The following is a 21,345-nucleotide window of genomic DNA, read 5'->3' as shown; positions in this document are numbered from 1 at the left end:
ATGAAGTCAAAATAGCGCGACCCTTTGCCGGCATCCGCTTGTCACCTTAGCTGACATTTTGAACACGTTTTATGTATATTTGTGTGGCGGAAATCCATATATATGATAGTTTACCAATAACATAATCAATATTAGTTTTAACTTCGCTGGTATGTTCCAATTTTTGTGACCAAGCTAGCTTTTTGAGCTAAAATGGCTTACCTTAGGTCATATGTGTTTGTTAGGCGGATTTTTGTGTGGCCTAAGCTGTCTTTTTCATCTCATTTTTCATCTTTTTCATCTCAAGGCACTACCCCTACTGTTCAGGTAACACCACCAGTGAAAAACCGTAAAAAGAAAAGGCACAAGAAGCCCCTCTTGGTTGATAATGTTTCCTGGGAGGAAAGGCTGTCCTCTGTGGTCACCCCTCTTTGGAAGCTAAGTTACGACGAGCAGTTGGAACTCAAGCAAAAACACCAGGAGAAGATCCTGGCAGAGCTATCTGGATATCTTCATTCCCAATGTCCTCCCGGAGAGATCAGCTTCCCAGTCTTGCCTATCCCGCCGTCCCCAGTTAGGGATGCCTACCGCAACAAGTCCACCTTCTCCGTCAACAAGGGCGTGGATGGAAATCCAAAGACGGTTGGTTTTTACGTGGGAAGAGGCAGGGATGGGAATATCGTCTGCGTCAATGGAGACCATCTACTCAACATGCCAGAAAAGCACAAGCAAGTGGCGAGATGCTACCAGGAGTTCATCCGACGCTCTCCCTTGGAGCCATGCCTCCTCTTCCACGCTGGGGGTCACTGGAGGGAGGTCACGGTGAGGACCAACGTGGCGGGCCACACCATGGCTGTTGTGTATTTCCACCCGCAGGAACTCACAGAAGACGAGGTTGCGGTCCACAAAGCAGAGTTGGTGGAGTTCTTCACGACAGGTGAGGGATCGGTTTGTCAGCTGGACTCGCTTTTCTTCCAAGAGAGTGCCATGACCCGCTGCACGCATGAGGACTCGCCTTACCAGCTCCTGTATGGTTGGACGCACATTCATGAGGAGGTAACATTTTAGGGGGTGGGGGGTTGTCATGCATGGATGTGATCATCTGGTACTTTCTATCATGCTTTCATGCACTGCTGTTGTTTGACTGACAGGTGCTGGGCTTCCGCTTCCGCATCTCCCCCGACGCCTTCTTCCAGGTGAACCAGGCCGCCGCTCACGTGTTGTACAGCACCGTGAGAGACCTATGTGTCCCCATTTCGGAGGACAAAGGAGGAACTCTCCTCGACGTGTGCTGTGGGACAGGTGCCATGGGCATCACCGCGTTCCCCAAAGTGGAGCGACTGATCGGCGTGGAGCTCATCGAGCAGGCCGTGGAAGACGCCAGACACAACGCCGCCCTCAATAACCTCCGCAACTGTGAGTTCATATCTGGGAAAGCAGAGCTCGTCCTCCCCGGCCTCGTGTCCCAGTTGAGCTGTAAAGAAGGGGGGCGTCTCACGGTGGTGGTGAACCCTGCCCGCGCCGGCCTCCATCACCGCGTGATCAGGGCCTTGCGAAACCAAGCCGCCGTCCGCCGTCTGGTCTACGTGTCCTGTAAACCAGACGGCGAGGCGATGAGGAACTTCAGGGAGCTTTGTTGTGCGCCCGACCCCAAGCGGAAACTCACAGGGGAGGCTTTTTCTCCAAGCGTGGCGGTGCCCGTGGACATGTTTCCACACACACGGCACTGTGAGCTGGTGATTCTCTTTGAGAGGTAGCCAATCGCGTTTTTTGGCATAACTCATCCTGCCATGTTTTTATGGACCGTGCCTCACACACCGAGTTGGGACGAGGGAAGGGTGTCCAAAGTCCAAAAATTAGCGTGTCCAAAAATTACATTTAACAAGAAAATGTAAAAAAACACAACAGCAAATAAGCAGTGATTTTAAGAATGAAGTCAAAATATTAGGAGAGAAAAGTTGTACTCTAACAAGATAAAGTAACAATTTTACTAGAATTTGGGACTATTATGAGGAAAAATAACTATCCTAGTTACACAAAGCTGAAAAATTAAAGAAAGATGTTAATTTTGAAGTTGAATTGCAATATTATGAGAAACAAAACAATGAAAAAAGTTGTAGTTTATGGAAAGTTAGGTTGTGAAAAAAGTTGCGGGAATAAAGTCATAATTACAGGACGAAAATGTTCAAGAGGAAAGTTAAAATAGTTGGAAATTTAAAATAAAAAAACAGCAGTAAATATGGGTATTGAGTTATTTCTTGAAACATATCCTTTCACTTTTCAGTACACGGCCCCGCTGGGTTAGGGTTAGGGTTAGGATTCGGGGGTTTGGGTTGGGGTTAGGCCTTCCCGTAACTGTTCCCACACATTTAAGAGCATAAATGTGGTTAAAATGTCTTTGAAACTTGAATAACTGAAGGTGCTGATGAATGGTTTATTTTTAGAGGGGTGGCCTTCAGCTGCTGTAACCTTATTTGTACACTAGATGGCGGTGAAACTCTTCCTCATGCCATGTCTTCAAGGCGTTGTTATACTTGTGCTTAACGTAAATGATTCCCCCCCCCCCCCCCCCCCTTTTGGACTTGTGTTCTATCTTGGCCAAGATGAAGGTCCAGACCTTGTTGGGCTGCCCCGGTCTGACCACAGTTCATGTCAGACTGAATTTAATATTACACAACCCCATGGGCTGTTGAACCGAAGCTCCGGGCGAGTGGGACTAAAGGTCACAGACCGCCGGTGGCCATGTCTCCTGTCTCCAAGGAGTCAGAAAGCTATTGTCACTGCTCTATGACATCATGGGGTTACTTGCGTTTGCAGCCTCTTGCAAAATGTTCGTCTGCTGTTTTGAGCCATTTTGTAAATAAACTTTGCGGCAATCTACCCCCCTGTGGGTTTGATTTCATAATTGGCAGCGGCTATCACAGTGCTTGGGGAACTCTAAAGGCAGCAATAAAGCAAGGAATATCCTTCACTGTGAGGGCCACATTGTGAAAAATGAAAAGATGCAAGGGCCATTTGGATATTTCCCACAAATTAAATATCAGCGTGCCACAACACAACTGAACACAAAATTCAGTTTTGAAGTTAAACTTTTTATTATGAAGGTATATAACAAACCCAAAGCTCCATGTCCCTGTGTGAAAAAGTGATTGCCCCTAAAGCTAATAAGTGGTTTGACCACCAATAGCAGAAACAACTGCAATCAAACGTTTGTGCTAACTTGCAATGAGTCTCTTCCAGGAACATGGACGAGGAAACGAAAGATCCACGTCTCTGTCGCGGCTGCTAAGTACAATATGGCAAAGTCGACAACACCGCTAAAAGAACAGATGCTAGAAGACCCTGAGAAAGTGAGCCGTGTTAAGGTGAAGACCCTTTATTATATTATATCTGACCTTTAACTCTTACATTTAATTATAGTTCCTAAAGGTTTTAGGATGGTGACCGTTCGACCCATTTTTATTGCTTCCTGTGGGAAATTGATTTTAATGAGGCTCCACTGTTATGTTGTGTTTTTTTTTTTTGCACTGTTTCAGTGTCAGTGCACTAAAAGCAACATATTAAACGACAGGCTCGTAATGTACAACTCATGTGGCCACCCTGTGCTGCAAATGTCACTTATTGACTTCCTGTCAGTGAGCTTACGCTACGTAATGATGACATCACATTTCCTTTGCATTGAAATGACATGATAGTACATCATATTTTCATTTATTAAAATTCAACCACAGCAACCAACAAACATTACCTGGGAAAAATCCCCTTTTGATGTAAAAAACAACAACAGGTTGCACAGTTGCTCAAAGGGTGACAACTGAGCCAAATGAGTCATTTGTTTCGACTCAGTAAAAGAATCGGATATTTCTGTTCCCAAACGAAAACAACAATTTCATAGCAAAATAGGTGTCAAATGAATTGATCATGTAACAACACAATGAGAACCAATTATATTGTTGATATGGCTTCATTTATAAATTAAAATACAAATGATGGCAACAAAAAAAAAAGAATTATGAAAGCGACCCTTGTCAAATTCTTCGGTACTCAAATGTGTCGACACGCTCGTCACCACACATGTGGACCAATCACGTTTCACGCTCGTTCACATCAAAGAGCCGACTCTACGAGCCGCTTCGTTCGCGAGCGACACATCCCAGCTGCATGGTGACTGGGAATCCACCCACAGGCACGACTTATTTCCAGACTGGACCACGACTGGACCTCCTCACGGCGAGCAACACGAACCGGCTCAAGGTAGTCTTTGTTAATATGAGTGTTCTTCACGGACGTCTTCATAGAATCGAACTTTAAATCACATCAAAGAAGTTAAGTTTTTGTGTGTTGTTTCCCGGACTTGTGCAGCCAAATGCCGGACACCAGCACAGGTACCTTCGCGGATGAATCACTGGCGGCGGGGGATGTTTATGAAGACATAGGTCCCGAACCTCCGAGGAGGCTGGTGTGGAGGAACATCTTCCTCATGGTCCTGCTGCACGCCGGGGCGATTTACGGAGTCTTCCTCATCCCGACTGCTTCCGCACTCACACTCGCCTGGAGTGAGTATTCCCGCAGAATGTCAACTAGCATATCACAACGGAAAGTTATGGGAATGTTGTTTTTGAAACGTGCAAACTAGATAAAGGCTTATTGTTGAATCGGTGCATTCAATGCTAAGTACTTCCTGTGGGGCTATTGAGGCCACACCCTCTACTTGCACCGTGCAGGAGATGGATTATATCTCAAACAGTAGTTTAACAGTGAAAAAACATCAAATATGTCAAATAATTGGGATTTATTTGGGTTTATAGTAGCATTGGGAGACTAAAGTAGACGTACGTAGTTGGAAAGAAAAGTATTGTGACACTTTGGGAATGTCTTGCTTTTCTAAATCCTGTCATGAAATGTGATGTTCATCAAAGTCAAAGGTGATGATGTACACAATTATTAGAAAAAAATAGAGACAGAATTTCTTTGGACTTTCATGTCTTTGTTTTAAAAAAAGCCCTCAAAGCTCTCATGGTGGAAAATATGTGAACCCGAGGACCCCAGTGGAGTTGGGTGCTACCTCGGTTTTCATGATTATTGCCAAATGTCTGAAATTTACAAAAACTGAGGCAATTTTTCCCTTAGGGAATAACACGGAGCTCATAGATCAGTTCCAAACCTAAAATATGAACAAAAATCTGTATTTTTATATAAGATAATTATAGTCTTACATGCAGAAACAATATAAAATAATGCTAAAATAGGAATGATATGGATAAATGAACATTTAACATCATTATTAATGAATAAATTTAACATAATTTAAGTTGTTGGCAAAGACGGTGAGGAGCGCTTGTCCCCATGGCGGCTTATTTAGCAGTCGCACTCAATAAAAGACCCGATAATAAAAAGGCGTGAAGAGTGAGTCAGCAACACGTAGGTTCTTTGTCTGGACGCTGGAGACCTCGGAACAATACCGTTCAGTACAGTAGAAAAAAAGCGAGACACCAGTTCGGCCAACGACGCCGAAGTTGGGCTCGCTATGTGGCATCAAAGGATGCTTGGATGTGTTCAAGGCGGGTGATGCAACACTTGGGAAAAACCACATCCGCCGTTCGGAGCGGCCGAGTGAGAACCCAGATCCCAACCCAATGGAGATGTGGTCTTGAAGAAACGTCCAATGAATATGAAATAGTTCTGCCAGGAAGAATCGATTTACAATTACGATTTACAATTGTTTTCATTTTTCCAACATTTAATCTTTTAAGTTTTATTTTTGTTATATTATGACTTTATTGCCGTAATATTAGAACCCCATTTTCTGAACTTTATTTTGTTTGTTCTTTGTTTGATCATATTTTAACTCTCTGCAACTAAAATAATATTTTTCCTCATAATATTGCAAGGTTATTATTTTTTTCTGAATATTTTAACTTGCAGAGTTACAGCTGTTTTGTTATTTTAATTTAAAAAATGTAAATGCTCTTATAATTTTATTTCCCTTATACATATTTATGTACAGCATAGGTTTATAATTTATCATAATTAATATTTATTCTCTTAACATAACATTTTCCCAGTTTTCCTAAATATTTTCCTAATTTTCTCATATTACAACTTAAAAAATAAGAACTTTATGATACTGAAATGACATTTTATGACTTTATTCTCATTGTAGTATTTACTTTTATTTATTGTATTATGTACATTTTCCTCAAATAATTTTTCTAAAAATGACAACTTTATTTTGTTTGGTTGAATTCTCATAATATTACTTTTATAAAAAATAACAACTAGCTAAAATGTCATTATTTTTCCTAACATTTTCCCAACATAATTTACAACCTTCTAAATATGCTTCTTAACATGATTTAGAGCCCTCTAGGCGGAAAATAACACCCCTATAGTCACCTTTACACCTCAAAGACAGCTGGGATAAACTCCAGCATACCTTAGTGAGGATAAGCGGCATAGAAAATGAATGAACGGATGGATATTTTTTTTATCATTATTATTTTTTTTATCATTGGATGTCATCACACCCGCGGTGTTTTTATCATTTTCAACACAAAAGCATGAGAATTTGTAGCAGACTATTGAGGCATGTCACGGATTCCTTAACAGTCGCCACTTTGTCTCCGCTGTCTTGCTGGCATTGTCCCCCCCCCCACCCCCCCTCGTCTTTGCAATGCTGAACTGCGTATTATTTCACGTCGGGAGACAAAGCACAATGTGCACTCCCATAGACATTCCATTGTGGACGGCGTGGCACCACAACACGACCCGTCTTGGCCCGCCGAAGGCCGCCTGCGTGCTTCTCTGAATGCATCCAACACAAACAGGAACTGGACACGTGTTTGTCCGTTATTATTATTATTATTGACACATTTCCACCTTTTTATGCCCCCCCGTCCCTAGCCGCCGCGTGCTTCGTCATCAGCGCCCTGGGAATAACAGCCGGAGCACACAGGTTATGGAGCCACAGGACCTACAGGGCTTCCCCCCCTCTAAAGGTCTTCCTGGCTTTCGCCAACTCCATGGCCTTTCAGGTAAAAACGTCCTCCACATTCCAGCGTCCACGTGCTCGACACCCTCTGACAGGTACCCGCTCATCTGGGCACGTGCAGAACGACATATACGAGTGGGCCAGGGACCACCGCGTGCATCACAAGTTCTCCGAAACGGACGCCGACCCCCACAATGCAAAGCGGGGCTTCTTCTTCGCCCACATCGGATGGCTGCTGGTACGCAAGCATCCCGACGTCATCGCCAAGGGCCGCAAAGTGGACCTGTCCGACCTGGAGGCCGACTACGTGGTCATGGTTCAGAGACGGTGAGGCCAGGGAAAGATGCATGTATTGTCATATTGGCATGTACTAGTACTAGTACTGCGTATACGGTGTACTGCATATACTGGAGGTGGGAAGTATTTCCTTGTTTTCATTTTTCCAACATTTAATCTTCCAAGTTTTCTTTTGTAATATTATGACTTTATTGTCGTAATATTACAACCTAATTTTCTGAACTTTATTTACTTTGTTCTTTTCTATCATATTTTAACTCTCTGCTACTAAAATATTATTTTTTCTCATAATATTACAAAGTTTTTCTCTGCATATTTTGACTTGCACGGTTACAGCTGGTTTTTTATTTTAATTTATTTTAAAAAAAATTTAATTTTTTATTAATTTATTTAATTTATTTTAATTCTTGTAACTTGTAACTATTTTACATATACATATTTATATACAGCATAAGTTTATAATTTATCATATTTAATATTTATTCTCTTAACATAACATTTTCCCAACATAATTTTCCCAAATTGTCTCATATTACAACTTAAAAAATATGAACTTTATGATACTGAAATGACGTTTTATGACTTTGTCATTGTATTTTTTACTTTTATTTATTGTATTATGTACTTTTTCCTCAATTATTTTTAAAAAAAATGACAACTTTATTTTGTTTAGTCAAGTTCTCCTAACATTACTTTTATAAAAATAACAACTAGCTAAAATGTTATTATTTTTCCTGATATTATGTGTTTATTCCCATAAAATGTTAAACATAATATCTTTTTCCCAACCTAATTGTCCTCAAATTATATCTAATTTATTTGTTTCTCACAATATTATGAATTTAAAAGGAATTGTTTTCTTTCATATTTAAACTTTTGCTACTAAAATGACATTTTCCTCATAAGGTTATGATTTTTTTTCCAATAATATAACTTTTATATTGTTTGAAAAATAGCATTATGTTTGTGTGTCATACTATGATGATGTTTAAAAAAAATAACTCTTCCTTTTCTCATCATTATGACTTTATTCCCATAATATTTACATCAGTTATTTTTTCCTCATTATATTCTTGCTGATTTTGCCATTTTTTTATGTTTTTTTGCATGCGTTAAAGGTACAGTCAATCAAATGTATTGAGTGCAAAACAGTACCCCCCCAGCAACAAGCTACATTTCCTGTCTTCTTCCGTATTTCTTCATCCAAAAGGCACTACCAGCTCTCGGTGGTCATCCTGTGCTTCCTGGTGCCCACGTTGGTGCCCTGGTACCTGTGGGGTGAATCCCTCCTGGTGGGGTACTTGCTACCGGGCCTGCTGAGGTACACGATGGTGCTCAACGCCACCTGGCTGGTCAACAGCGCCGCGCACATGTGGGGCAACAGGCCGTACGACCGCAACATCAACCCCAGGGAGAACTCTCTGGTCGCCTTCAGCGCCTTAGGTAAGGAAACACGGGCTCTCCTGCTGGAAACGCGCAAAGGAAAAGGAAAGCCGTCAATATCCGCCATGACCTTTTGACCAGATGGTCTCCAAGGAACCAAACCAGGCAGAATCCTAACGTCAGCTTCTCCTTGTTGCGTTCAGGCGAAGGCTTCCACAACTTCCACCACACCTTCCCCTTCGACTACGCCACCAGCGAGTTCGGCTGCAGGCTCAACCCCACCACCGCCTTCATCGACCTCATGTGCCTCCTGGGTCTGGCCTCCGAGCGCAAGACCGTGTCCAAAGAGATGGTAGCCGCCCGGGTGCAGCGGACGGGCGACGGCAGCGCTATGAGTGGCTGAGGTGGAGCACGGACGCTCGATGGCGGCGGCGGCGGCGTCATGAGAGGATGAGGCGTCTGTGCGTGCTGTGAGCCGGTGTCGCTTTTTTCCACGCAAATATTAAACACGTTGCAAGATGGAAGTCGGATCCACGCTTGATTGATGTCCTTTTCTCGTCATTTGCCAAACTCATCCTTGTAAAATCACTACTGTTTATTCTCTTTGTGCTGTTTGGCTTTTTCTTGACCTTTTCCTGTTGAATCATATTTTGAGAATGTGCCGGGGGTCGCAACGGGGGCTGCAGTTTGGGCAACCCCCGTTTTATTTATAAAAACGTTCCAACAGGGAATGATAAGTTTGTCAAAGACTGCAAGATGAGATGCTATAAAATATTGTCACACACACCCCCCCCCCCCTCCTTTGTGGTTGTATATTTGATGGTGTTTAAAAACAGAACGTGTCGTCTAATAAACCCCATTTTTGTATATGATCACTCACTTTTGCTCATCATTTCACCAAGTGGCCATGGTTGTCATGGCCACGGCTGTCAAGAGTATTAGCAACCTGTAGCTGGTAGGCTAGTTGCTGTAGAACCACTCTAATGAACGAAACATAAACGCAACATTAGCGTTTGGGCACCTGGCCGCCTTCTGTTGTTGATTGTCATCTCAACCGCTCGTGCTAGTCGCACGTGCGTGTCATGGCGCCGCGCATGTCGAAGATAGCAACACACGCTTGTATTGTTTGGACATTCCTCACTGTTGTGCGTCCAGTATTTCTTCACCCGCTCGACACGCCTGTACAAACTTTGTCCTCTCGCTTTCCGACACGATTAGATGGCAAAGACAACCAGATGTACTTGATGAACGCAGGGCGAGGTTGATGATGACGACGATGTGCAGTAGCACCCTCTGGTGGAGAAGCGGGGGTATGACAAGGCGAATGAAATCCGTAACTGTATTGTTGGTATTTTATTAGTCATTTTTTTCATAAATATGGTTATAGTGATGGGTATTAATTTGGTCACATTAATTTTAGACTAATCTGAAAGCAAAATATGGAACTGTTGTCATTTATACACATTATTTGAATAGCATACCAGTAATTCTTTTATTAGCGTATTTTCATATTTATATTTTTAACAATTTAAATCAAAGCAACTATAGAAGTATATTATTTAAAGCATATAATTAGTCCTATACTCATAAAACCTTGATAAAGTACGTTTTTTTATTCAATTTATGGCATTTATTTGCATTTTTATGATATTTAATGTGATTTTTGACGTCATTTCAATCAAGGCATGTACAAGGGAAATACACTTTGAAGTAATTTCGTGTACTTTTAATAAGTACATATGTTAAAATGTACACGGTGTCTTGTTTTTGTCATTTTTGTGGTTCAAGTTTTACTTCCACCATACATACAATATTCATGTATATGTATATTATATATTATATATCATTCATATAAAATATAAAGGATACATTTGACACAATGTAAGGATAAGAAAGTTTATTTTTTATTTTTTTTCCAAATTTGTTTTGATTGGATGGAAGGGTGCAGGTGTACCTAATGAAGTGTCCCTGAATGAGGATTATTATCGTCTTTTTCCTAATCCGGAAGAATGGCCACTTTTTCCTCATCCTTTGGTGAATCTTCAATCCCAAACACCCCCCCACCCACCCACCCCGGGGGGTAATTTGCCCCCAAGAAGAAGAAGAAGAAGATGAGGAGCGGGTCTATGTGGTTAGATGAAGGATGAAGGATGAAGGATGAAGGATGAAGGAAGAGCCTCCATCCAGCATCGTCAGTCTGGATTAAGGATGCAAATGTAATCCCTGAGGATCATCACGATGGGAAGCAGCCTTTGAGCTCTGCGTGTTTTCTTTTCATGGGGTGGGTGGGGGGGTTACGGGGGGGGGGGCGGGGCTTTGATGCATGTGATGACGTTTAGTGGTTGATTGAATCATCACACAAACATATTCCGTCTTCTTATCAAACAATCCCACTTAATCCCTCAATCCGGACAAGTTAGAAATCTCAAAACAACTTTTTTGCCCCCCCCCCCCGCACAACTCCGGGATCAGTGTTGCACTTTTCCTACAGGATTAGGCAGATCTTCCCTGCTCGCTGAATGTGGGGGGGTGTGATGGGGGGGCAGCAGGAAGGCCCAGGGTGCCCTTTTTGATCATGTCTAGCTGAGATGCTCCGGATTGGTGGGCAACGTAAGGGGGGGGGGCGTTTCTTTAATTAAGCAGATAATCTCTTGTTGGGGACGAGAGGAGCTCCATTTCAGACCCCCCAACCCCACCCCACCCCCCACCCCCCAATCCCCATGGTGGAGTTCCGTGCGTGTTCTCCTCCGAGCTCAGTATCCATCTCCTCCGCTCCTGCCAGGATGTTCATGCATTTGCAGGTCGGCTTCTACGTCTTCATCCTCCTGGTGCACCTCCTCAGGTCCTCCTGCTGCTGGTGAGTCTTCGTCCTCACGGTGGTGCTCTCGTCCTTTATGGAAGTTTGATGTTTGCTATGGAACGTCATTATTGGGGATCCAAGGATCGTTGGGAAGCAGAGCAGAGGAAATGAAAAGCAAATATTGGAAAGATTTCCAAATCCGATGTGGAAAAAAACAGGATAAATCAGGATAAAAGGAGTCTTTATTGGAATGGAAGTCAATTCAAATTGAATGAAATACTTTACAAACCTTTTCTTCATTGTTTCAATAATATGCAATTATTGACTAAAAGAAGCAACAAATACTTCCAAATATATCAGAAATATTTGGTCTCAGGGAAATACTTCAAAATGTGTTTCTTTGGAATGAAAGGAAAGTCATTCCATTCATCTTCACATGAGATCTTGGATGGATGGAACATGTATGTAGTATGATGGATGGAACATGTATGTTGGATGGAACATGTTGGATGGAACATGTAGTATGGATGGAACATGTATGTTGGATGGAACGCATATGTTGGAACATGTAGTATGAATGGAACATGTATGTTGGATGGAACATGTTGGATGGAACATGTAGTATGATGGATGGAACATGTATGTTGGATGGTACATGTATGTTGGATGGAACATGTATGTTGGATGAAACATGTATGTTGGATGGAACATGGAGCATGATGGATGGAACATGTTGGGTGGAACATGTAGTATGATGATAGAACATGTAGTATGATGGATGGAACATGTAGTATGAAGGATGGAACATGTAGTATGATGGATGGAACATGTTGGATGGAACATGTAGTATGAAGGATGGAACATGTTGGATGGAACATGTATGTTGGATGGAACATGTAGTATGATGGATGGAACATGTAGTATGAAGGATGGAACATGTAGTATGATGGTTGGAACATGTTGGATGGAACATGTAGTATGAAGGATGGAACATGTTGGATGGAACATGTATGTTGGATGGAACATGTAGTATGAAGGATGGAACATGTTGGATGGAACATGTAGTATGAAGGATGGAACATGTTGGATGGAACATGTATGTTGGATGGAACATGTAGTATGAAGGATGGAACATGTTGGATGGAACATGTATTATGATGGGTGGAACATGTAGTATGATGGATGGAGTGTGTTCCAAGTCATGTAAAGAACATGGAGTCTACTGCTTAGCAATACCAGGAACAAACATCCCAAACATCAAATCAGGGTTGAGCGGCTGTCTTGATGGTGCTCGTGTAAAAAAGACGATGGATGATGATGATGATGAATAGTTCCAATGAAAAACTCTGGAGAACCTTCAAAATGCCAAATGTCATGAATACAAGTTCATGTCCAATCTAAAACAAGCCAATGAACTTTGGATGATTGATTAAGTATTTCACTGAAATATGAAACATTGGGGGGGTCAGCTTCCATAGACCATATAGAAAGATGCCATTCTCATGGGGGCAGAATAACATCTTTATAATAATAATAATAATAATAATAATAATAATAATAATAATAATAATAATAATAATAATAATAATAATAATAATAATAATAAAGATCACCTTGTCGTTTACATTTCAGTGCAGACATCCTTTCTCAGCAACATTTCTCATGTCCCTAGCATTCCATATAGTATCCATATTGCTCTCCTGAGCCCGACGTGCGCCTTCGGAGCGAACCTTCTGCAGTTTAGCGTGGCGGGGCCGTGACACCGCGACACATGACGCCCCCGCCTGCGCTAATGAGAGATGTTAGGCCAGGAATTTGTTATGGACGCTGAGCTTCTTGACTGAATAATCTGTCTCCTTTTCCAGGTCAGTGAATAATTTCTTGATGACTGGACCCAAGGTAAGACAACTTTCTTTTCATCTCTCCTTCCTCCACGTCCACGTCCGTCCCCACCACAAAACACCCTCTCCTCTTCCTTTTTGTGTGTACGATACCGACCTGCCTCGCGTACACTTGACCTTACGGGAGGGGGCGTGTGTGTGTGTGTGTGTGTGTGTGTGTGTGAATGCAGGCAGCACCATTGCTTTAGTGGGTGGTCATCATTAGTGAGCCTGGCCTGTATGTGTGTGTGTATGTGTGTGTGTGTGTGTGTATGAGAGGTGCTCTCCTCGTCCACTTGAGACATATTAGTTTTATTATCATCACACGGTGGCAACCAGCATCGGAACAGAGACTAAAAGCCAAGCTTTGGCTCTTAAATGGACTATTTTCACTCTAATAATCGTAATATTAGATAATATTAGACAGTTTTTGAAGCATGTTTACGTTATTTCCATGAGGAATTGAACCAGCTCATTCCTCCCAATCAACTTCAAAATATCAACACATATTTTCAAATGTTGTCCAATAACATTAAATAGTTTGTAGATGATGTATTAGGTCAAGTCCTCCACACACTTACCACCTGATTCAAATGGCATCTAGGCATGTGAGTCTGCCCTTCCTCGTCTCACCCCGCCCCTCGCATGAGGTTTCCTTTATCAAGTATGATTTACATCATTTACATCATTCATCAACCCATCCATCCATCCATCCATCCATCCATCCACCCAAACCATCCACCCAAATCATCCATCCATCAACCCCATCACTCATCCACCCATCTATCCACCACCCACCCACCCACCCACCCATCCACCCATTCATCCAGCCAGCCATCCATCCATCCATCCACCACCCACTCATCCAACCATCCATCCATCCACCCATTCATCCAACCATCCATCCACCCACTCATCCAACTATCCATCCACCATCCACCCATCCATCCACCCAAATCCATCCATCCATCAACCCACCACTCATCCACCCATCCATCCACCACCCATTCATCCATCCATCCATCCACCACCCACTCATCCAACCTTCCATCCATCCATCCACCACCCATCCACCCACTCATCCAACCATCCATCCATCCACCACCCATCCACCCACTCATCCAACCATCCATCCATCCATCCATCCATCCATCCATCCACCACCTATCCACCCACTCATCCAACCATCCATCCATCCATCCACCACCCATCCATCCAATCACAGGGCACATATAGACAAACAACCATTCCCACCCACATTCATACCTATGGACAATTAGGAGTCATGCTAATTAACCTAGCATGTTTTTGGAATGTGGGAGGAAACCGGAGTACCCGGAGAAAACCCCCGCATGCACGGGGAGAACATGCAAACTCCACACAGAGATAAGACCCATCACAAGATAGAAACGTCGTGTTAGAGCGTTGGCATGACAGTAGCAGGACTTGAGGTGGACCAAGTGAAAATGAAAGTTGCTGATGAAGAAGCTGTCTCCATGATCGGCAGGCGTACCTGATCTATTCCAGCAGCGTGGCGGCGGGGGCCCAGAGCGGCATCGAGGAGTGCAAGTACCAGTTTGAGTGGGAACGCTGGAACTGTCCCGAGCGAGCCCTGCAGCTGTCCACTCACAGCAGCCTGCGTAGCGGTGAGACGCCGCTATTGGTTCTTCTTCTATGTTCCACAACAAGCACGGCCTCCAACGGCGAGCATCCATAGGAAGATATCTAACCTGTAGGAACACAAACCACAGCCACGTCCACTAACACCAGCGTCTCTGCCACCACCAGCCAATCGGGAGACGGCGTTTGTGCACGCCATCAGCTCGGCGGGGGTCATGTACACGCTGACCAGGAACTGCAGTCTGGGAGATTTCGACAACTGCGGATGCGACGACAGCAGGAACGGACAACGAGGTACAAGAAAGAGTGCAGTACTTGGCTGAAACCAGCAGAGGCGCTTCGTCTTGGCGATTCCACACTCATGGAAACAGGAGCTCAGAATATGAATATATGTAAAAATACATGTAATATTAATATCACAAAAATACTAAATATATCAATATATTTCAGTTTGAATGCAATCATGTAAATTAATGTATTCATGAAAAAATATATCATGTTAGTCTGCTTTTTAAGATAAAATGGAACATACTTTCATATCTGTAACCACAAAAAAATTATAAAATAATTAAAATTTTTGTGTCCTTTTATGTCTGTGAGCACCTTAAGTAAATTAAGTTATTATCAATACTACAAATGAGTATATACGTGTGTGTAATAATAAAACCACACAAATACAAAATACAATAAAATACAAAATACCATGACATGTTTCACTTTGAATAATTTTTTAAAAATATGCTAAAAAAATTTGATTTCATATTTTATATTTATTATTTATATTTATACTATAATAATATTTTATTATTTTGTTTAAAAGGACATACAAGAAATTACATTTTGTAGTCATTTTATGTTTTAAAGCACCTGAAATCAAATGTATTATGATTAATATACATACATACATAAACTGTGTGTATGTACTGTATATTATATATAATATATATATTTAATGTCTGTGAGCACCTTAAGTAAATTAAGTTATTGTCAATACTACAAATGAGTATATACGTGTGTGTAATAATAAAACCACACAAATACAAAATACAAAAAAATACAAAATACCATGACATGTTTCACTTTGAACAATTTTTTAAAAATATGCAAAAAACATTTTTTTTATATTTATTATTTATATTAATATTTTATTATTTTATTTGAAAGGACATACAAGAAATTACATTTTGTAGTTCTTTTGTGTCTTAAAGCACCTGAAATCAAATGTATTATGATCAATATACATACATAAACTGTGTGTATGTACTGTATATTATATCTAATATATATATTATATTTATATATATATATATATACATATATATATATATGTGAACTGATTATGTGATGCACTAATCTGATGCATGTTCAAATGAAAATAAAACCATATATACGAGATATGATGAGAAATATTGTTTTGGGGGTGTAGGGACCCCATAGGATGAAATGACATTTTACAGTCGACTGCATCTTTCTGTGAACTGGACGTGTACTAAAGTGGAGGTCAACTCGCCCTGAGGTTGTGACGTGTCCCCCTCACTCCTGATGTTCTACGTTCCAGGTGGTCACGGGTGGCTGTGGGGAGGCTGCAGCGACAACGTGGGCTTCGGCGAGGCCATCGCTAAACAGTTTGTGGACGCCTTGGAGACGGGGCAGGATGCTCGTGCGGCCATGAATCTCCACAACAACGAAGCGGGCCGAAAGGTACCGGGGCGCCGAGTGCTTGGCTTGTTTTGACGAGTCGTGGAGGTTGATTTCTTTTCTTTGACACCCCCCCCCCCACACACTCTTAACACACTTTAACAGCAAGTGTGCCACCCAAGCGTCCTTTTTCACTTAAGTGAGGTGCCACTCGTCCCCCTCGCCCCCCGCCCCCAGTCATAACAGTGTGCTCGCTGTAGCAGAAGGAGCCTATTTACGGCCGTAGAATCGTCAGGATCGCCGGTGCAGCTTAATTGGAGATCCAGGGGAGCCAGAGATGTTGTTTTGGAAATAAGTGTTTAGTTTGATTCTCTCACATTTATGTTGCTCTTTGTTTGGCTCGGGGGGAGTCTGAGGGGACCACAGGCGCGCAGCTGAAGTGCCCTTTGTTAAAGCCGCCTTGGTGGACCCCGGGATCCCCCACGGCACCTGGAGCATCATTGTAACAGAAAAAAAATGGGTCTAGAAAAGGAGAAAAACGTCTTTTTCACAGGCGCGGCTCCACGGGACCCCCCCATTGGGGTGTTGTCACCGCGGCTAAATAAATACTCCCATTCCTCCAAGCGCCCACAAAGGCACTCGATGTGAAACTTTGGAAAGAGGACGTCCCCTCTTTTCATGGGACAGATGTTTTTGTGTCGGGGTAAAGTCAGGGAACACGGGGGCCACAACAAACACGCTGACCTTTTGGGCTTTTTGGGCGTGCTTTGTTTTCTTCTGTTGGGAACACATCAGTCAAGAAGATGTCTGCAGTCCGCACTTGGATCTTTCTTTCTTACATTACACAAACCTCATGGAGGGGCGGGGCCGACGCCATTCAATTTTGGTGCAAATCTGGATAAATGTGCTTTCTGCGTCAGGAATTGTTATAATTTCTCATAACAACATGGGAGGCACAGTAGTCCCTCACCACTTCCTACTTCATATTTCTCGGCTTCGCTTTAAACATAATAAAATCAATCTCACAGTGTCATCTTACAACTCATCACACAGCAACTTAACACTCAAAAGGTATACCTAATAGATAAACAAACATGTACCAATATGTGTTTGAATCTTAGGATTGAAAAGTCATCACTCAATCTCACAGTGTCATCTTACAACTCATCACACAGCAACTTAACACTCAAAAGGTATACCTAATAGATAAACAAACATGTACCAATATGTGTTTGAATCTTAGGATTGAAAAGTCATCACTCAATCTCACAGTGTCATCTTACAACTCATCACACAGCAACTTAACACTCAAAAGGTATACCCAATAGATAAACAAACATGTACCAATATGTGTTTAAGTTTTCCCAAGCATTTCATTGGAGCACAAGTGACATAGAAAAGGGCTGGAGGGTGCTGCAATGCTGCCCCTGTCCACTAGAGGGAGCCAGAAGCGCCCAGAGGGAGGCTGATGTCATTGCAGCAGCCCCGGGCACCAATGGGAAAAGAGATAAGAAAAAAAATCAACTCATATTGGTACGTGTTTGGATATTTCTCAGGTATGCCTTTGAGTGTTAGGTTGCTGTGTGATGACTTTAGTGTTTTTTTTGTAAGGGACACCGCCTGCGATTTCCAATGAGTGGACAAACTCGTCATGAGTGCATGGATAGCTCGTGATTGAGTACCGCATATTTATTATAAGTAAGAAAATGCATATCTAAGCAAATGTTATGTATTGTTAGCCTAAATTAAGCATTTTTAAGCATAAAATGTCTAAAAGTAAAATAGAAATATAAGCTGGTACAACTGGTACAATATGGTACCGGTACAATATGACTGCTCCATGCAGAAGACATTCAGAGATGTGATATGCCAATAGGACTTCCTGATTTCCGGCTGAAAATGTCTTCCATTTGTCCCGACTCCCCTTCCCAGGCGGTGAAGGGGACCATGCAAAAGACCTGCAAATGTCACGGCGTGTCGGGAAGCTGCACCACGCAAACCTGCTGGCTGCAGCTGCCCGAGTTCAGGGAGGTGGGCAACTACCTGAAGGAGAAGTACCACCGAGCCCTGAAGGTGGATCTCCTCCGCGGTGCCGGGAACAGCGCGGCCAGCCGAGGAGCCATCGCCGAGACCTTCAGCTCCATCTCCCGCAAGGAGCTGGTCCACTTGGAGGACTCCCCGGACTATTGCCTGGAGAACCGCACGTTGGGCCTGCCGGGCACCGAAAGCCGCGAGTGCGTGAAGAAGGGCAAGAACCTGAGCAAATGGGAGAAGCGCAGCTGCAAGAGGCTGTGCGGCGAGTGCGGCCTGGCCGTGGAGGAGCGCAAGGCCGAGACCGTGTCCAGCTGCAACTGCAAGTTCCACTGGTGCTGCGCCGTCAAGTGCGAGCAGTGCAGGAAGACCGTGACCAAGTTCTACTGCGTGAAGAAGGGAGGGGTGAGGGCCAGGAACGAGAGCGCCGGCGGCCGCCGTAAGACCCTCAGACTGAGGAAGAAGCACTGAGCCTAGCATGGAAAAACGCTTGGAGGGTTTAAATGTATTTAAGATTTATTTTTCTACCACGTTTTTTGGACACTTGTCGCTGATTCGGTTCTTTTTCCAGCAGACAATTGTATTTATTTTCATATCAGCAAGGAGCAACACTGTCATAATAATTCCAAGCAAAATTTTGATGATAGGCACAGGTCGAAAAAAATTGTGCGATTACAAAATTACCAAATTCTGGCGAAATACTCGACTCCGACCAGCAGAGGCGCTATTCATTCAACTTGGTCTAATCTGACGACAAAACCTCCGACATTATTGGGTTTAATGTGCATGACAGTTCAGAATTCAGAATTTTTTTTGTGTTGAGATTCGGAATTGATCGCTAAAAAAAATGGACTGCACCACTTGGCTGCAACCAGCAGAGGCGCTATTCATTCCATTTCAGCTAATCTAAAGAAAAACACAAAACCGATCGCTACGTCCATACAGACTTCTGCCAAGACGCAAGTCTAGCATTAATCTACTCACTATGGATGGAAGCAGGAGTTCAGAACACATCAGAGATTCTCCCAACCGGTTAAAATTCTTATTTTTTTGCTAAATTTTCCCGCAAAATTCCCATCATAAACGCATTTGTCTGCCCTCTTGATGTATTTAAATGTATATAAGGTATATAAGATGAAGCACTTTGTATGTACATTGTTAATTTATTGCACACCTAGTCGTATTGTTAGCGGTTGTTTTGGATAAGGATGCTACGAAAGAATAAACAAATAAATCCTTCCCGGTATCGTTGACCATGCTTCCAAATGAAACGCTTCACGCCAAGGGTGGGGGGGGGGGACCCTGCCCGGGGGCGGAGGGTTGTATCGGGAAGAAAAGAAAACTCTTCAGGACTCTCTTTTGGAGCCTTTCTCAATTTCTCCCGGACAAATCCCGCCCTCTTGTCACGCTAATCCTCAAAGAAACTCCCCAAGTTTCTTTACTGTTTAATACGAGTTTAATTAATTTGTCCAGACAGAGTCGTAGCCCGGGGGTGGAGGGCATGAGGCAAGTTAAAAAAAAAATCATCCCGCCTCTAATTTTGTATGCTAATCTCCTTTTTGGAGTGGCTGAGGTAGGGGGGGGGGAGAAATGTTGGGAAAACTTGAGGTTGCCGGAGCAAGGCTTCCTGCGGCTGTTTTATTCCCACTCGGGTCCTTTCCCTCCTCCAGGGCCTTCCTTTGCTCCATTTAACAATGAATGCGGAGCTAATCAGCTCTCTCGGAAATGCAGCGCCGTCCAGGAAGGTAATCCCTTCTCCGGCGCTCTCAAAGGACTGTCGCCTTGCAAAGGACTTTGGGAAAAGGCTTTACACGGATTCACACTGTTGGCTGAAAAGAAGTTAGTTCAAGTATTGTGCCCAAACAAGTGGCTTTTATAAACACATGCTTTGCCAGGGGGCTCGTCCCACCTGCCAAGGCCCGGGCGGGTTGGCGCACGGCGAGCCAAGGCCCGGGTCCTTCAGCCCAGATGGGCTGTGAAAAAGGAGATTAGAGGGTTTGGTGGCGGGATTCATTTCTGCACCTTCCTCCTTTTGCTCAATAATGTGTCAAGGAAACACCTTGTTGACATCTTAGTTAGCAAATAATGATCGTGAAAAGCCCCCCCCCCCCCCCGCCCCCTTCTCTGGTGACCCCACGCAGGCCTGGCCCAGCATGCCGCTTCTCACCGAGCAGAGAGCGGGCATTCCAGACATTTGATGGAATTTGGGAGCTTTGCGGTTCAGATGGGATTGGGAAGATGAACATGGAAAGCTAATTAATTGGGGGGGGGGGGGGGGGGGATCTGTGCATCTGGATGATGAGAAATCTATACAAATATACAGTAAAAAGGTCTTTGACCACTTCCTGCTTTCTTATTTGTTTGCATGTTAGTCACATTTCAAAATAATTATAATATTAGTCAATGACGACTGAACACAAAAATAACATTTGCAATAATAATAATAATAATAATAATAATAATAATAAGTGCTTGGGCCACCATAGCAGCAACAACTGCAATCAAGCGTTTCTGCTAACTTGCAATGAGTCTCTTCCAGCGCTATGAGGGAATTTTGCAGAATTGTTGTCATTCAGTCGCATTGGAGGCTTTTCCAGCATGAAGAGCATCTCAGTCGGACTCAGGTCAGGACTTTGACTCGTCCGCTCCAAAGTCTTCATTTGTTTTTTCTTCAGCCATTCAGGTCCTGCTGCACAACCCAAGTTGCTTTCAGCTCCGTGCCACCA

At 43.0% G+C, this 21,345-nt stretch overlaps 3 protein-coding genes across 4 annotated transcripts; all 3 read left to right on the top strand.

The window, feature by feature from the left end:
* The first annotated feature begins 37 nt into the window (after window positions 1–37).
* Window positions 38–4,233, top strand: trmt2b (tRNA methyltransferase 2 homolog B). Of its 2 annotated transcripts, XR_009120445.1 has the most exons (3): window positions 38–1,035; window positions 1,131–3,344; window positions 4,093–4,233. XR_009120445.1 is itself a non-coding variant. In XM_058059279.1 (2 exons), exons 1-2 carry the CDS (start codon window positions 193–195, stop codon window positions 1,734–1,736), a joined length of 1,449 nt encoding a protein of 482 aa, XP_057915262.1. In that variant the 5' UTR covers window positions 38–192; the 3' UTR covers window positions 1,737–3,937. The 2 variants fall into 2 exon arrangements, 1 of the variants encoding a protein (XP_057915262.1); XM_058059279.1 differs by lacking the exon at window positions 4,093–4,233 and having other exon boundaries at window positions 1,131–3,937.
* scdb (stearoyl-CoA desaturase b) lies at window positions 4,087–9,522 on the top strand. The gene is made up of 6 exons (XM_058059284.1): window positions 4,087–4,233; window positions 4,342–4,535; window positions 6,883–7,013; window positions 7,092–7,297; window positions 8,478–8,710; window positions 8,854–9,522. The coding sequence occupies exons 2-6, from the start codon at window positions 4,346–4,348 to the stop codon at window positions 9,051–9,053; spliced, it is 960 nt and encodes a 319-aa protein (XP_057915267.1). The 5' UTR covers window positions 4,087–4,233; window positions 4,342–4,345; the 3' UTR covers window positions 9,054–9,522.
* Window positions 9,523–11,365: 1,843 nt separating this feature from the next.
* On the top strand, window positions 11,366–19,827 carry wnt8b (wingless-type MMTV integration site family, member 8b). The gene is made up of 6 exons (XM_058059280.1): window positions 11,366–11,507; window positions 13,316–13,349; window positions 14,838–14,976; window positions 15,119–15,244; window positions 16,509–16,651; window positions 18,521–19,827. The coding sequence occupies exons 1-6, from the start codon at window positions 11,371–11,373 to the stop codon at window positions 19,088–19,090; spliced, it is 1,149 nt and encodes a 382-aa protein (XP_057915263.1). The 5' UTR covers window positions 11,366–11,370; the 3' UTR covers window positions 19,091–19,827.
* The last annotated feature ends 1,518 nt before the right edge of the window (window positions 19,828–21,345 follow it).

The sequence above is a fragment of the Doryrhamphus excisus genome, chromosome 20, assembly GCF_030265055.1.
Source record: "Doryrhamphus excisus isolate RoL2022-K1 chromosome 20, RoL_Dexc_1.0, whole genome shotgun sequence".
NCBI lineage: Eukaryota > Metazoa > Chordata > Actinopteri > Syngnathiformes > Syngnathidae > Doryrhamphus > Doryrhamphus excisus.
The sequence above is the reverse complement of the archived record's forward strand: the minus strand, read 5'-3'. Positions and strand labels throughout refer to the sequence as shown.

Bases quoted from the DNA above. Each gene is read 5' to 3' on its own strand.
- wnt8b (XM_058059280.1), top strand. From the start codon at position 11,371: ATGGTGGAGTTCCGTGCGTGTTCTCCTCCGAGCTCAGTATCCATCTCC. The intron at 13,350-14,837 runs GTAAGACAACTT...CATGATCGGCAG, and splicing joins TCTTGATGACTGGACCCAAG to GCGTACCTGATCTATTCCAG. The intron at 15,245-16,508 runs GTACAAGAAAGA...TCTACGTTCCAG, and splicing joins CAGCAGGAACGGACAACGAG to GTGGTCACGGGTGGCTGTGG.
- scdb (XM_058059284.1), top strand. From the start codon at position 4,346: ATGCCGGACACCAGCACAGGTACCTTCGCGGATGAATCACTGGCGGCG. The intron at 7,014-7,091 runs GTAAAAACGTCC...GGGCACGTGCAG, and splicing joins CCAACTCCATGGCCTTTCAG to AACGACATATACGAGTGGGC. The intron at 8,711-8,853 runs GTAAGGAAACAC...TGTTGCGTTCAG, and splicing joins GGTCGCCTTCAGCGCCTTAG to GCGAAGGCTTCCACAACTTC.
- trmt2b (XM_058059279.1), top strand. From the start codon at position 193: ATGGCTTACCTTAGGTCATATGTGTTTGTTAGGCGGATTTTTGTGTGG. The intron at 1,036-1,130 runs GTAACATTTTAG...TTTGACTGACAG, and splicing joins GGACGCACATTCATGAGGAG to GTGCTGGGCTTCCGCTTCCG.